Consider the following 15,816-nt stretch of genomic DNA (forward strand, 5'->3'; position numbering starts at 1 on the left):
AAACCTTTGGTTACTTATTATTCTTCCTCTTGACTTCCTGATTAACTCAGAAGAGGTAATTAGGTCCTAGAGTACCAGGAGTCTGTGACCAAATATATTTATAAAATGAGAAGTGCATTTTAAAACTTCCTCTACAAATTTCTGAACTTTGCTTATAGAACCCACACCGATGATTAAAAACAATAAAGAAGAAGAAGGAAAACCACTTATTGGTACTAAAGCCTTTACTGTAATAAACCAAATATATTTACAATTTATACAAATGTTTAACCTTCAACAAAAATACAAAAAAAAAAAACATTTCACAAGATGCAAAACCAGGAAACAAGTTCATTGGAGACACCACTGATCTATCAAGGACAGACAGGAGGGGAGCCACAAGGAACAGAAAGGTAATCTCGGCAGACCTCACAGAAAGAAAAGGATGAACTCTGCCTGGGCCGGCAGGCTCCACTCCTGGAGCCCGAAACCCTCACCCCTCTGTCCACGTTGCCTTGGTGCTCCGTTTGGTCTAGGTAGACCAGTGACCTTCTCTCGATGCGCTCGTTGCCTCCTCTTTGTAGATGCAAAGTAGTTTCGTGTCAAGGTTTGGAAACAGGTTTTCGTGTTTTTAAAGTTACGACTTTTCTATTTCTACAAATTCAAAACATTTTGGCCCAATTCAACTATAAACATTAAACCGCATAATGTTTTCAGTAGATGACTTCATAGACTGTAGCCTTCTTGTCCCCTGAGCCAGTGACAATGTATTTGTCATCCACAGAGATGTCACAGCTGAGCACAGATGAGGACTCTTTGGACTGGAAGAGAAAACAATGGACGTGTGTTTGGTGTGGAAAAGAGACGCTCCATGCCCTGTCCCTCCAAGGCACCTTCACTTCCAGCATCATCAGGAATACTGTAGTCCAACTGTTGCCATTCTAGGTGAGGATCACTGACTTACCTGGAATATACTAGCTCCATAGGGGGTCCTCCAAGCATTGAGGAGGTTATCTTTTCCAGTACTCACAAACCATTTACCTAGAATTAGCAAAAGAACAGGTAATAAGATCAAAATTCCTGGTATATACTAGCTACTTAATCAAACTCAGAGCATTGTTTAATTATGAACTATCACGCCCAAGGGTGTGACAGAAGTAGAGAGGGCAGGTTTTAAACATGGGCTCCACTGTGAACCATCTGTGACCTTGGATTTAATCAAAGCAGTGGCAGGGACCATGTCAGTCCCATTAGCCACTGGATACATGACAGGTAGCTTCACACCCAGCACGCAGTGGGTCCTCTGTCAATCAATGAAGTTGTTTTCTGTTAGTCTCCTTATGATAAATGGGACTAGAAAGGATTGAATGAGGAATCTAAGTTAAATGGCAGACAGGATATATGGCACATAGAATGTGGTCAGTAATGTGAAAGCTACTAATCCACCCCTTATCTCATGCATAAGTACTGGATTCCCCATGAACCTCTCTCCTCATTTTCCTCACTGCAGAGTGTAATGGTCTGGGCGCCCCTAAATGCTCCCTTCTCTGATCATGGGCTCCTCATCCTGGTCAGTCCACAATGACCTCCTCTGCTCCTGCCCCATTCTCCTACAAATCCCCACCCATCCCCCTCAGAGGGGTACCTAACTGCCCTCCACCCACACTTCTGACTCTCTTCACTAAAAACAAACATGCGTCAAAACCATGTATTAGGCAATTTTATCGCCTGCTGACTTTTCTCAAATTAGGGAAACAGACCGAAACAGCCATCACTATGCTCTGAGGGACAATTTTAAGACAATAGAATGATTGCATCCAGCTGCTCAGAGAACAACATTTTTTCCAGATATGATCTCCACTGTATTTTTTTAGAAGTATTTTCCATTTCGGCCACCGGTGTCCTCTGGTTTCCTCTCAGCTGAACTCACCACAATAAGCAAATTTTAGGGACAGCACACAGCTCTCGTGGAGATGCAGCTGGTACTTGTCAGGTTTGTTCACGTGGAGGACTTCCACATTGCTGCTCTCCATGCCCACGGCCAGCCACTCCCCAGTCGGGCAATACCCAAGGGAGAATATCTACAAGAAGCAGAGAGGGTCACTGAGTACTTTGCCCATAGACCCGGGAAGTGAACAGACAACAGAGGGAAAACTAGCAAGGACAGGAGGACGTAATAAATAAGGCGCAGGCTGTGGCAAAGCCTACAGGACAAGCAACCCAACCCAGATAAGTCAAGTGTTAAAGACCTTTAAGGAACAACTTGGGAAGGAAGAACAACACTTGTTCCACGGGTGATGCAAACAAGAAATGTATCCTCAGGAACGAATAAAGGTATTCATGCATGTTGTCTAAAAGGGTTGTCTTTTTACAGTTAGTGGTGGTGGTCTACTCACTAAGTCATAACCAACTCTTGCGACCCCATGGACCATAGCCCTCCAGGTTTCTCTATTCACGGGATTTTTCAGGGAAGAATACTGGAGTGGGTTGCCATTTCCTCCTCCAGGGGATCTTAACGACCCAGGGATCGAACTCCACGTCTCCTGTGTTGCAAGTGGATTCTTGAAAGCCTGTCTTTTATAGATACCAACTGAAATACTTAAGGATGAAGTGATACAAGGTCTGGGATTTACTTTAACATAATCCAGTGTTTGGGGGCAGGGATGACACATGAGAAGGGTTATGTGTTAGGAACTGAAGCTGGGTGATGGGCATATGGAGCTTATCATATAATTCTCTGTGCTCTCATATATGCTTGAATATTCTCTGTTCTCACATATATTTGAAATTTTTCATAAGAAGTTTTTTTATAAAAAAAGGCAGACCGAAAATAGAATCCTAACCATAATGGAAACAGGGCTGGAAGGGAACAGGGAAGACTATAAAGAACTCAACAAAATTTTGACAGGGACATGAAATTTAGTTGAATGTATAGTTGCATTCCATTTCTGTCCTATTTTTCTGAGTTGAATTATTTTTACTACCAAAAAAAAAGTAAGTAAATAAGTCATGACAAAATAAAACAATTCCACCATCAGAAAACACTTAACATGGCATGCACTGTCTTTCCCCAAATAGGCCTAGAGTTAGACACTTGATATCTAAATAATCTCCACAATGCACAATCAAAGTTGCCATTTTCCTATCATTTCAAAACTCCATAAATCTAGTCAGTCATGAGTCCAATTTCTAAGGGATGACTAATAAAACAGGCATCCACTGAGGTACCCCTGTATTTTTTAAGCTCCCTGATGAAAGTGAAATGAATTAACTTGTAGAGCTGTTGTGATTTTTCTCTACTCCTTGTGACATCCCTGCATATTTTTCAAGGTCTATTTATATGAGAATCAAATCATCTCTCACCCCTACATCAAAGGGTGAGAAGATGGACAGACAACACGTCAGACCCTGTACATTCTTCATGGCACAAATTCCTGCAGTGAATTCACCGATGAACAAAACAACTAACAAGTCTTACGCTACAGCATGTTAAAAGCCAGTCTGAGTGTTTCAGGGTGATCTGGGGGGTATACGTGTGTGCGTGTGTATCTCAGATGAAGGGCTGGTCTGCCTGTCTGGCTTCTGCCCTCCTGGGGGTGCGGCGGGGGTGGGGCCCCACACACGGAGCGCGGAGGGTCGCGGGCAGGGCCGGGCCGCACCTGGGAGGTGAAGTCGTGCTGCTGCAGCTGCCGCCCCTCGCGCAGGTCCCAGGACCGGACCGTGTTGTCCAAGCCGCCCGTCCAGAGTTTGGTGCCATCGTTCGAAATGTCAATACAGCTGGCCCCGTCCGTGTGGCCCTGGAATTGCCTGATAAAACAAACCAGATTGAATAATGATTTCCTGCCAGAGCTCAAGGTAAACACTGTTGTGTTGTTAGTTTTGGACTCGCCGGGCGTGTGTCATCTCCTCGGTGTCTGCTGATGTGCAAGATCAAACCAACCTTCTTCCCTTGAGGAGGAGAGGAAACGGCACCTGCAGATTCTCTTTTTCTTTTTTCGTGATCCAAGTGCTGAAGAAATGGAATGCTGTTTTAGGTCACCACACAGGAGAAGTTAAATACACTCCAAGAGCTATTCTTACAAATCTGTCTGGAAGGTGAAATTCCTCCCAGGTCTGAAAAAGTGTTTAAGTGTGAAAAGAAGGGGGAAAAAAAAAGACAAACACACAGAATCCCAAGTGTATTCCTTATAGAAAGAGGCAGGCCTCGCCTCTACTGCAAGGGCCTGTATCACCACATCATGGACTCAGGGCCCGGGGGCACATCCATTTCCATGAGTGAGTAACACAGAGATGGCCTTCGTGCCAGCAAAGCATGAGCTCATGTATTGACTCAACCTCGCGTTCTCTATTAGAAAAAGCCCTGCGTTAGGAAATCTGGACTCCCAGAGACAAAGGGGCATACCAGCCTCCTGACTCAGACGCACAGGGCAGAGAGAGCTGATTGCTGACTGACCCCTGGGCATGGTCCTGCCTGGAATCCCAGCACAAGGCCTTTGTTCTCTTAAAGGGGAATCTCATGCCTCAGTCAATAACTACCGCCAAAGACCCAGAGAACACGCTTGTGTATGCCAAGGAAAGGATGGGGCGGAGGGAGAGGGATGGACTGGGACTTTGGGATTAGTCGATACAAACTATTACATTTAGAATGAATAAACAACAAGGTCATACTCTGCAGCACGGGGAACTTCATCCAATCTCCTGAGATAAACCACAATGGAAAAGAATATAAAAAAAGAATGTATATATGTATCTAACTGAGTCATTCTGCTGAAGAGCAGAAATTAGCACAACATTGTAAATCAACTATACTTAAAAAAATAAATAAATAACACAATGAATCACCACCAAGAATGACCAACCAACATGGGTTTGCTGAGCACAGACGCTCTGCCAGGCCTCAGGTGGGGCTTGCTCAAGGGAGGGTGATGTAACCCACCACGGGGCTGATGGTGTGGGGGGTCGTGGGCCTGGTTTTGCAGACCAAGAGGGAGCAGGCAGGGGAGTGACTGGAATAGGTGAGAGGCGTTCCAAGGCTTTTTCAGGATGGCAAACCAGGTAGACTCCATGAGAGAACTGCTTGGGAACTCAACACTCAGAGCAGTTTCCACTGCCTCTCCTTCCTGTTACCTTATTATTCCCACAGAGCTTCAAACTTTAAAGCTGAGCTTGGAATGTAAAGGGCATGGAGGAGAGGATGTGAGCTCCACTGCTGCCCTGAATTCTGAGACAAGATACAAAGCATTACTTCAGAAGTCTCTCTTCTGAAAACTACTCGGAACTTCCACCATGGTCTTCTCCCCCATGCACCCCAACTCTGTCCCTCAAAGTCCCAGCCTGCGTCCAAGGTGTCCCTGCTGGTCCCCCAGGCCTACAACAGTCCTACCCCACCTTTCCAAAGTGCTGCTTTTCCATCTTCAAAAAACTTGTGAAACCCAAGGACCTCCTTTTCATTTCAGCCTCTGAATTCTTCTTACCTCTGGAACTCATGAAATACCCGGACTCCTTGAGAACAACTGTTTCTCTGGGGACCTAAACACGTAGTGGGTGCTCATTTCTCCATCCCTCCATCCATCTATCAGCGCTGCACTAAGCCTCCTAGAAAGCAGCTTTGAGGGCTGTTCAGAACGTGCTGGGTCACAGAGATACACAGATATTCAACAGACTCTGCACTGCCCTGTCACACAGAGTGGCCACTAGCCGCGTGTGGCCAGTCCAGACGGAGAGACGTGTGAGGCCCGACCCCGTCATATCCAACAGGGGCTCACTCCCCGGGGGCTGGCACAGAGCGGGGGCTCAGAGCACACAAGAGGGCAGAGTGCCCGAACCCCTTTGCAGCTCCTCCCTGATAACATCAGGATAAAGTAGGGTGCAAGTGACAGGGGTTAAAGAGAGGAATACTTGAAAAGCACTTCAAATGAATATTTTGAAAGTGTATTTATTAAGTTTAAAAAAAAAAAAGCAGAAAACAAAGAAAAAAATAGCCAACAATCACGAGGTTAGAAGTTTGAAGTGGCTGTTGGCTCTGGCTCCAGTTGTTCACTTTGCTCATTCTGAGCTGCCCAGAGAGTGACCAAAAAAAATAAAATAACTGCAGACTGTCACCCACATGCAAGGACAGAGCCTGGTGTGGTAAGACTTGGTAGATTTCTACAGAAAAGGCTGAAGAGTGAGCTGCTCTAATGAGTTCCATGCTCTCTTCCTTTCCTCCAGCCCTTGGCCTGGAAGCATGGAAGGAGTTCTGCTAAGTAACCCAAGAGCCTAAAAACGCACCACACGCAGTGTTTCTAAGTGAAGATGAACTGTGACAAGAAAGGGCAAAACACAGGCCCATTCCGCCTTAGATGTTTAATCAGTGCTTCCTTTATTTATTCATTCATTTATTTTGGGGGTGAGTGGGGGGCTACTCCCTAGCTGTGGTGCATGGGCTTCTCACTGCGGTGCCTCCTCTTGCTGCGGAACACAGGCTCAGTAGTTGGGGCGCATGGGCTTACTAGTTGCCCTGTGGCATGTGGGATCTTCCCAGACCAGGGATCGAACCCGTGTCCCCTGCAGTGGCAGTCAGATTCTTAACCACTGGACCGCCAGGGAAGTCCAGTGCTTTCTTTTCAAAAGGCTTTTCTCTAACATCCCTGACATGAGCATCAACTTGGCCAGAGGGAGGGAGCTGGCCAGAGCCAAGGAGGGGACACAAAGGTGGCAGATTCCAAGTAGCTAGGCTTGTTCCTGGGGGAAATGACCCCTGGACAGGGCTTATTTAGTTATTGAGAAACACTGCTACTTTAAAACCATTTTGTGGCTTAAATTCATGGAATCTCTTCTAATGTTCTTTTGTTGATTTTCTGTTATCCTGTATCAGTTGGTTCCTGTTTGCACATATGAGGTTCCAGGCAAAGCCAAAAACATCTAGCGTTGAGGACCTTTTGTACCTCCATCTAATCCATGGTATTCTGCCCCTTGGCAAAGGCCAGGGATGTTTTTTAAACAAATCTGGCATGAAGAATAGGAACATCAGGGAGGTAAATATAAAGTCTGGGTGACACCCAAGCATGGCAGCAAGAGTGTAAGCCCCTGAGGGCAGCGACACGGTCCTGACACCCAGTTCTAAGCCTGGCCTCTGTGGGCTGAGAACCTGGGGGCAGGCAGAGAAGCAGGAGAAATGGGAGGAGGGGGCCTTTCTGACCCAAGGAATCCCAGCTTAGGAAACCACCCCCGCTCACCTCACCAGCGTCTGGTTGTGCAGGTCCCACACGGCGATGTTGCCGTCGCTGCAGCAGGAGAAGCAGACCTTGGAGTCGGGGCTGATGGCCAGGGCGTAGCAGGCGGGGGCCGAGGACGTCAGCTCTGCCTTGATGCGCGGGGTGGGAGCCGCCAGGTCCCAGATGGACAGGGTACTGGCTTCCCCTCCCACTATGAGAGTGCAGCCATCAGGGAGCAATTTGCAGGAACGGATGTAGTTATCCCTGTTCTGTGAAATAAACGTAATTCAATTGTTATAATGCATGACCAAGCAGCAACAATGCCGTGTTCTCTAACGGCTATCTTGGTTGTTGACTTAAAATGTGGTATTTCACGGATACTAGCAAAGCAAGCATTCTATAGTAAAGATCCGGTTCTGATGGCCACTGGCTCCTTCGGAGTGGTAAACAAAGCAACCTCACAGGACCGCTCAGTGCATGTGAAGGCTTACGTGTAACTCCCACTGCTGCTGAGTTTTCTGCTGAAGAGCCAAAGCGGAGGCCATCAGTACATGTACGGCGGGTGTACATGTACTTCTCCATGGAAAAAACCACTTTTCAAAGCTGGTTTAGAAATCTTTGACCTCATTACCCTGTTATTTACTATTTGGAAAATGCAGACTTGCTGCCTGGGTTTTGGTTTTCATTACTCTTAAGTCTCTCTGCCTAAGGCTTGTACCGTGTCTTCATTAGCCAGATGGATCCGTGTCTGGGAATTTAACACAGCTGCTTTCTCCAGTTGTAACCTGGCTGCTGTCATATTTAAGCCTTTCAATCCAGAGGCCAAAGAAATTAACAAAAGAAGGCATCTCTCCATCAAAACCAACACATTAGAAAGGAAGGTGAATTCTATAATGATCCCCCCGCCCCCGCCACCACCAACAAAGAAGTAACCACATCCCCAGCGGGAACAGCCAAAGTCTTTACTGTGCTTTAACCATGGCCTATTGTTCAAAGAGTGGAGAAACTGTAACCAGTGTGATTCTAAAAAAATGAGTGCTACAAAACTCTCCTAAGACCATAGAATGTTAAGCTGTGTTTAAGTATGTTTCCTCATGTTTAAGTTTCATTAATAGATATATGTTTAAGTTATTTGATTAAAAAAATAAATCAAGGACTATCCCAAAGAGCCTTTTCATCTCAAAACCACAGTCTGCCGCCTTCTTGGAAACACCCTCTCCAGAACCCTTGCTGTGTGCCAGGCAGGCTGTGGGTCAAGGACCACAAGGCAGCCTATAGTCTGCTCAAGGCCAATGGTACGTGGTCTGTGAATGGGTTCTGTACGTGGGTACTGTGTAAAGGACATGTCCCAACATGTTCTATGATCCCTAAAACTGCAACAGGGTATTCTCGCCCTGTGGGAGTGGGCATGGGGAGGAGGCATAGGTGATTGAAGGGAGCACTCCCTCCCACCCCACCGCCCCCATTCTGCTGAAGGCGGCCCTGATTTCGTGCAGTGTGATCTATTAACTCTTTCCTGAAGTTAAGGTCATAAAACTCAGCCAGATCTCCCTGAAAACACAGCCCCTGTTCAGAATGGTTCTATGTCACGTTATCAAATGTTTACTCTTCAATATTTATCCAAAGGCTGCAGGGAAATTAAAAGTGGAGTGGAGTACAGGGCTCAGAGTCCAGGCCTAGCTGCGCTCCATCCATTAAACAGGACACCCCCTTCTGAACACACATTCAAACAAGAACAGCTTCTGTAAACTACCGTTGAAATATTTTTTTAAGAGAAATCCATCAACTCTGGGATTTAACCACTGAAATAGCAACAAATGAAACCTTCACGCTGAGGGGAGAGGGTGGGGAGAGCTAAATGGCTAACACAGGAAACAGAATGGGCTTCCATTTCCTCATAATGGGAATAAAACCCAGGCCCCGACAGCGATTTCCTTATTGAGTCTCCAGGGGGAAATTACCCTCGTGCACCGGCTCCTTCTCACTCACCAGACAGTCGAGCTGAGAGACGGGGCTCTTGTTGCCGGGGTGGCTGATGTCCCAGACCTTGACGCAGCCCTTCCCGCCCGTGTACACGTGTCGCGTGGGGTTGCTGATGGTCACCGCACACACCACCTCCCCATGGCTCAGGGTGTTGATCTGGCGAGCGTGTCGGGGGATGCCGGGGCCGATGAGGGCATCTGGGGGGAAGGGGACGGGCTGCATCTGACCGTCTGCGGTAACGTGGAAGGAGTATGCACTTTTGGAGATGGGATGATTAGGGAGAAGAACATGAGAGAAGACAGAAAAAATATTTATCATAGAGCAATTAATCATTACCACAGTATACTTCTATGAGAAAGACAAAAGAAAGATTCTTGCTCTGCTTTCCTTTTGAAAGCAATAGAAGTTGAAGTGTTTATTGATGGAACAAATGAAATAAACAATAGCCAAAGTCTAGGGTATAAAAAAAAATTGAATAATATTTAAAAATTTTATAAAGATCTTTAAATTGTGCTGCTTTATTTCATTAAAAAAATTCCTTCAAAAAAACACTAAATGTACTTCCAAATTACCATAAAATTCCTCCTTCTATGTACCTAGTATAATTGTATGATTTCTTAGTACAATGTAAAATGATTATTTTTGCTGCTTAAGATGAAGCCCTTACGAGCTCATAATAATTACACGTGGTATAGTATATTTCAAAATCAACAGACAAAAACAGCTTTCTAAACGTACCAGTTTCATGTCTGGACTTAAAACTCTCTTCTGCGTAATTGACATACAATAATAAAAGAGAATGTCTTCAGTTACATGATTCTGTGACAAAGACTTCGAGTTTCCTCCTCAACTACCTCGCTGTCTGCTCTGGCCACAAAGCCCAGTTCTATCAACGGCAGCAACGCCCCCAGTAAAGGACGACCCCTCTCAGCGTCGCTCTGGCCAGGTGTGCCCGTGTCCTGTCTGAGGAGACGCAGGCGGCAGCTGCTGGGTAGCCCTCAGTCATAACCTGACAGAACGGGGATCTGGGGGATATGGAAACCGTCTGTACTTTCCGTACAAATTTGCTGTTAGCCTAAAATTGCTCTAAAAATAAGTTTATTAATTTAAAAAAAAAAAGAATTTAAAAAGAGAGAAGGGCCTTCTCTCTTCTTTCCCTCTTTTCTGCTAACTGAACTATGAGCATGATGACTGGAGCTTCCGTACCCTTTTTGGGTCACAACATGACTTTGAAGATGGAAATCAATTGCTGAGGGGCAGAAAACAAAATGATAGGATGCACAAACCCTGGAGACACTATTGGGGCTGTGATACCTGCCCTGGGCTGGCAGCCAGTATCTTTTATGGGAGAGAGAAATAAGCTATGTTATTTTGGCTATTATTTTCTCCCCTGTTAAATACAGACAAACCTAATCCCAGTGTACACTTGTTTCCAAACCCAAATCTTAAAGCATATTTTTTCTTTAACAATCTAATTACTTAAACTCCAAGCACTAATATATTACAGATACTATAAAATCTCTACAAAGAAAAGACCCTGTAGGGGATGGAAGAAATAGGAGTGATATTTCCCATCCACATCTGAACTAGGCACTTTGAAGACCACTGCTTTCACTTTCTTCTTATTCAAAGCATCACTTGGTAAGCTAGAAGTGCAACATTAAACCTCTATAAGTCTGCATGCATAAACAACAAATGAAGTATGTAGGGTTTTCTCCTTCCCATAACCCTCTAGGGTAAGTCTGGGCTCCTTCTGGAACTTATCATTGGCACCTTGAAGGCCCTTAACAGATCCTAAAGACCATAGGCATTAAATATAGAACTTAAATTTTCATTTTAATGCTAACTCAAAGTTTGAAAAATAACTAAGCATGCACAAAACTGAAAACTGATACAAGATATCAGGTTTCTACCTGCTTGCACATAAAACCCACATAACTTCTTAGCTTGAAAATAAAATATCTGACTCCTTAGACTCTAAGAATCTTAGAGTATGAAAAGGCAAAAGGAATCTTAGATATGTTATCTCCTGGCAAACTGTTCCAATAACTAATATTAAATGGCTATTTGGCCCAAATCCTTAACATTACCCTTAATTTGAATGACAGGATACACATGGTGGGAACCATGCAGAATGTCATAGGAAATAAATATGCAAATAAAACAATTAGAGATCAAGGCACTTACGTCACTAAACCACTAAATCTGTATTTTTTAATTGAAGTATAATTGATGTACAGCATTATGTAATTTACAGGCATATAACATATTGATTCACAACTTATAAAGGTTATACTCCATTTATAGTTATTGTAAAATATTGGCTATATTCCCTGCGTTGTACAATATATCCTCGTAGCTTATTTTACACATAATAGTTTGTGTCTCTTAATTCCCTACCCCATTTGTCCCTCCCCCACTTTCCTCTCCCCACTGATAACCACTGGTTTGTTCTCTACATCAGTTAGTCTGTTTCTTTTTTGTTATTAAATCTTCTATTTTTTAGCCCACAGTATCCTTGGGTGTTCTTAGTCCTTATCAAGTCCACATGATGTTTCAATACATGCACATTAGAATTAATTGAACCTATGCCATTTATTACAGGGTATTTGGAGTTGGAATCAAAAAGCATTGTGTTACTGCCCTTGAAGATAAGACCACAAGAACTGGGGTTGAAGTCTATCCACATTCCAAGTTATGTGACCCAGATACCAGGCACCACAATCTAGGTCTGAGGATAACAAATGAACGGTGGTCAACATGGGGAGAAAACTTGCTTCTTCGAGCTATCCATAATTTCTAAAGAATTACGGCAGATGTGAGGGTTAACTTTTCTGTTTGCCATAAATCAAGGTGGGCACTTCCAGGTAGGCAGTTTCTATCAGGTGCCATTTTAGCAATTTCTGGATTTTTAGGGAAGAAATTTTATCTGCTTCCCCTGGAACTGTGCTTATTATAGAGTTAAATGTTCCAGATTAAAACGGATGCACGAAGTACAGACGGAGAGCTGTATGCTTGTCTTTGGAAGACACCCACCTCTCTCCCAGGTGTCCTCTTCTTTAAACCACACAGGAGGTCTGTGATCATCATATTTAGGCAGTTTTAAAATTGATTCACAGTGCAGCGAACTGCTGCCAGAAGCTGTGAACATTTGTCCATCCCAGGGGAAACCCATACGATGTTAATACATCAGTCACAGGGGGCCTCAGAGGAAGCTGGCGCTGCCCGCTGTGCTGGAGAGCCTAATCAAATGAACAAACCCCAACGAGGCACAGGGCAGGTGCGGCTCACAGAGGGAAAGATGGAAAGGAAAAACCAGGGAAGCAAATGAAACAGCTTGGAATCTGTTATTCACCTCCAGGAAGAACAGGAGGGTCTTTGAGAAAGCCCGCTTCAATGGCACATCCTAACAATGTTGACGAGGTACCAGAAGGAAACTTTGCCTCTTTACTGACTGAGAAACTAGGAAAAGTAAGATCAACTAGGAGGGGGTATTTACAAATGGATAGTGTACATTTATAAATATTTCTCATGCCTGAATTTAGAAAGAGACCAGCCACAAAAGAATGCATATGGCATGACTGCATTGATAGAAGTTCACACACAGGCAGGATTTACCTCTGCTATTAGAAGTTGGGGTGGTGGCTCCCCCTGGGACTGGAAGAGGCATGGATAAGGTTTCTCAGGCGTTCTTTGTGCAAAGTCACTGGGCTATACACACATGATTTGTGTACTTTCCTATACATGTGCTTCGATTTTTAAAGCTTGTATTCATGGGAGGGAGGCTCAAAAGGGAGGGGACCTATGGCAGAAACCAACACAATATTGTAATTATCCTCCAATTAAAACTAAAATAAAATTAAACAAATAAACAAAGTTGGATGCGTTTATTCCAGAAAAAGGGGAGGGGCTTTCCTGGTGGCTCAGGGGCAAAGAATCCATCTGCTGATGCAGCGGACACAGGAAGAGCCCTCACGCCGCAGCACAACCAAGCCCATGGGCCCCAACTACCTGAGCATGAACACCCAGAGGCCGCGCTCAGCGACAAGAGAAACCGCCGCAATGAGAAGTCTGGACACGGAGACGAGACAGCAGCCCCCGCTCGCCACAACTGACGAAGGCCCACACACACCAGCGAAGACCCAGCACAGCCAAAGACAAACGAATAACTCTTTAAAAAGAAAAAAGAAGGGAAGAGGAGGACTCCTGACCACTGTGAGCTGGGTCCACAGCCAGGCTGAGAGCCCAGACCCTGGATTTAAAGGGGCGTGAGCTTCAGGGGCCCTGGCTCACAGCCTCAAAATCACTGACTATGGTCTTCCTAAGAAGTTTAACTACCTGCAGCCTATTATGTATCTGTTTCCTGATCGACGAGATAGAAATAATAATGAAACATAAGGGCCGCAGGGGTGGTAGCAAGGAAAAAAAGGGCCACCAGCTGCTAAAGTGCAAAACACGTAACACTGTGCTTGACACCTGCAGGGCCCTTCGGGAAATGACAGCATCGATACTAAATGCCCGTGACTTAAAAAGAGGAAAGCGAGGCGATGCTGAACCCAGGGCTCTTATCGTGACCAGAGGACAAGTGTGACAGCCAGGAATGCGGAAAGGGAGGAAGGCGTGGGGTGGGAGCCAGGAAAGCATGAGGCCAGGAAAACCAGGATACCCATAAATCCTAAAAGGCTAGGTGGGGGGACAGCACAGGCAAAGACGAGTGGAGGATGTCTGGAGAGAGCATTGTGGTCAACTGCGGGGTAGAAAGGAGGAGCCTTGGGTGATGGGGCCTGGTTAGGGGCCACCTACCCACACCCCAGAGCCTCAGAGAGCTGAGTCCCCAGACCCGGCTGTCTGAAACAAGCACTTGCAGATCAGGATCTGATTCTGAAATCTGGTGGCAGAACTGAACAGAATAAAGCTCACTGGACATCACAGGTTTATTTATTTATTTTTTTTGGAAGGACATCACAGATTTAAAACCTGAATGAAACTGAACTCTTTTGGAACCAGGGACTCTTTACTCCTGGGGCACACAGCAGAGGTGGAGGCACCCCGGGTCCCTGCTGGTGCTGCGAACTGGGAAACGGCACTGCTTTTCCAGCAAGCAGGTTCTTTCCCCAGCAGACTAGCCCCTGTTCATAAAACCACACAGTGTTCTGTGGTCAGTGCTAGAGTTGTGGGTTCGCTGGAAGTAGGCAGAATCCAGCACACAGTAATGAAGAACCAGGGACCCCACGATGAAGGCTGTGGCCAAGACTCTGCTGCCTATTGACTTGGCCCTCCTGAGCGAGAATTTCTTGCTGTGTTAGCAGATATCAAAAAAAAAAAAAAAAAAAAATCTGATCAGATCAAAACCTTCACTCACTTTTTATGGCTCACCAAGTCTTCACGATTGAGTGCCTATGAGCCGCAGTTCACGTGACCATCTTGTAGCCTAAATTCCCAGCCGTGTGGCACAACAGGCCAGTCCCCTAAAATATCGCAGGCTGTCACATCTCCACGTTGTGCACAAACTGTTCCCTCCTGCCTAGAATAGCACCGCCTCCCCTTCGGTGCGCGTCTCCTCCCCACTCTCGCGGCTTGCCTCGACTCCCCAGGTGCCGTGAGTCCTTTCCTGGCGCCCTGATTCAACATAAATCGGTATCACGCTGAGGACAACTGCCCACAGTGATATCTGTCTCATTTCCGAGCCCTCTGGGGACAGGTGGGATGACTGCACCAGTGAGCATACAGCTGGTGCTCAGCAGAAGAATCTGAATGTCTCAACTCATTAACTGCTACCTAATCACTTACGCATCGAGGCATGAAAGACTGCTCCAGTAAGGAAAGTGAGCCACAAAAAGGTGGGGAGTCCTCTAACCACTTGGGCTCTGCCAGCCAACTTTCCCAAAGAACTTATACCAAATGTGCCTAAGAGGTGGTTTCTCAAAGGGGAGAGGCAGTCCCAGAGATACAAAGCTGATGAAGAGCAGAACAAGAGGCAACGAGAACAGTAACTGTGAAATTCACAGGCCACCCCATCAGCAGAACCCGGTGGATACGAGACCCCGCAGACATCAGCCGCAGCAGAAGTTGCCGAGGGTCACATGTGACAAGTTGGTTCCAGAGTCTGGGTGCTGAAGAGCATACAGTGAAGCTCAGGAAGTGAGAGGACCCAGGCCAGAGTTTCGGTTTAGTCACTAGTGAGACGTGGGGGCCATATAGAACTCATCTGGGTTGCGTTTCCCTATTTTTACAGCATGCTATGACAAAACATACCCTGTAAATGTGACTGATGAGGTGTGGGGGAAATGATGTCACGTGGGAAAGTACTTGCAGGAAAGTAGGAAGCCTAACATAGATTCAACCTTTGGTTCCCATGTCACAGGAGGCAGCTCGCCATCCCGTATTATCTACAGAGGAGGGACAGTAGGACAAGACAGCATGCATAACAGGTCCAACTCAGCTCATACTTAGGAGGGGTCAGCCAATCACAGAAGCGGGGCTCTAACCTCTACCTTCGCTTCCAAGTCAGCACTACTTTTGACACTCTCGCCTCAAGAGGGGCCGTGGGCATCATCCATGCGCTTCATGAAGGAGCCCCGAGGACTGAGGGCTGTGGCATCTAGCTCATTCTAAGACAGATGAGAATAATGTTAAGTTATGATTTTGGATGATGCTC

The 15,816-nt window shown here is 45.7% G+C and overlaps 1 protein-coding gene across 9 annotated transcripts in view; it reads right to left on the bottom strand.

The window, feature by feature from the left end:
* Window positions 1-206: 206 nt before the first annotated feature.
* LOC122685802 (transducin-like enhancer protein 1) overlaps window positions 207-15,816 on the bottom strand; it is a 91,626-nt gene continuing 76,016 nt past the window's right edge. For all 9 annotated transcript variants that reach the window (XM_043890747.1, XM_043890750.1, XM_043890745.1 and 6 more), the window contains 6 exons: window positions 9,165-9,414; window positions 7,197-7,444; window positions 3,639-3,786; window positions 1,910-2,060; window positions 944-1,020; window positions 207-800 (listed from right to left, as the gene is read on the bottom strand). In XM_043890747.1, the coding sequence (XP_043746682.1) occupies window positions 693-800; window positions 944-1,020; window positions 1,910-2,060; window positions 3,639-3,786; window positions 7,197-7,444; window positions 9,165-9,414 (982 nt within the window). In that variant the 3' untranslated portion in view covers window positions 207-692. The remainder of the gene's footprint in view (window positions 801-943; window positions 1,021-1,909; window positions 2,061-3,638; window positions 3,787-7,196; window positions 7,445-9,164; window positions 9,415-15,816) is intronic.

The sequence above is a fragment of the Cervus elaphus genome, chromosome 29, assembly GCF_910594005.1.
Source record: "Cervus elaphus chromosome 29, mCerEla1.1, whole genome shotgun sequence".
Taxonomy (NCBI): Eukaryota; Metazoa; Chordata; class Mammalia; order Artiodactyla; family Cervidae; genus Cervus; species Cervus elaphus.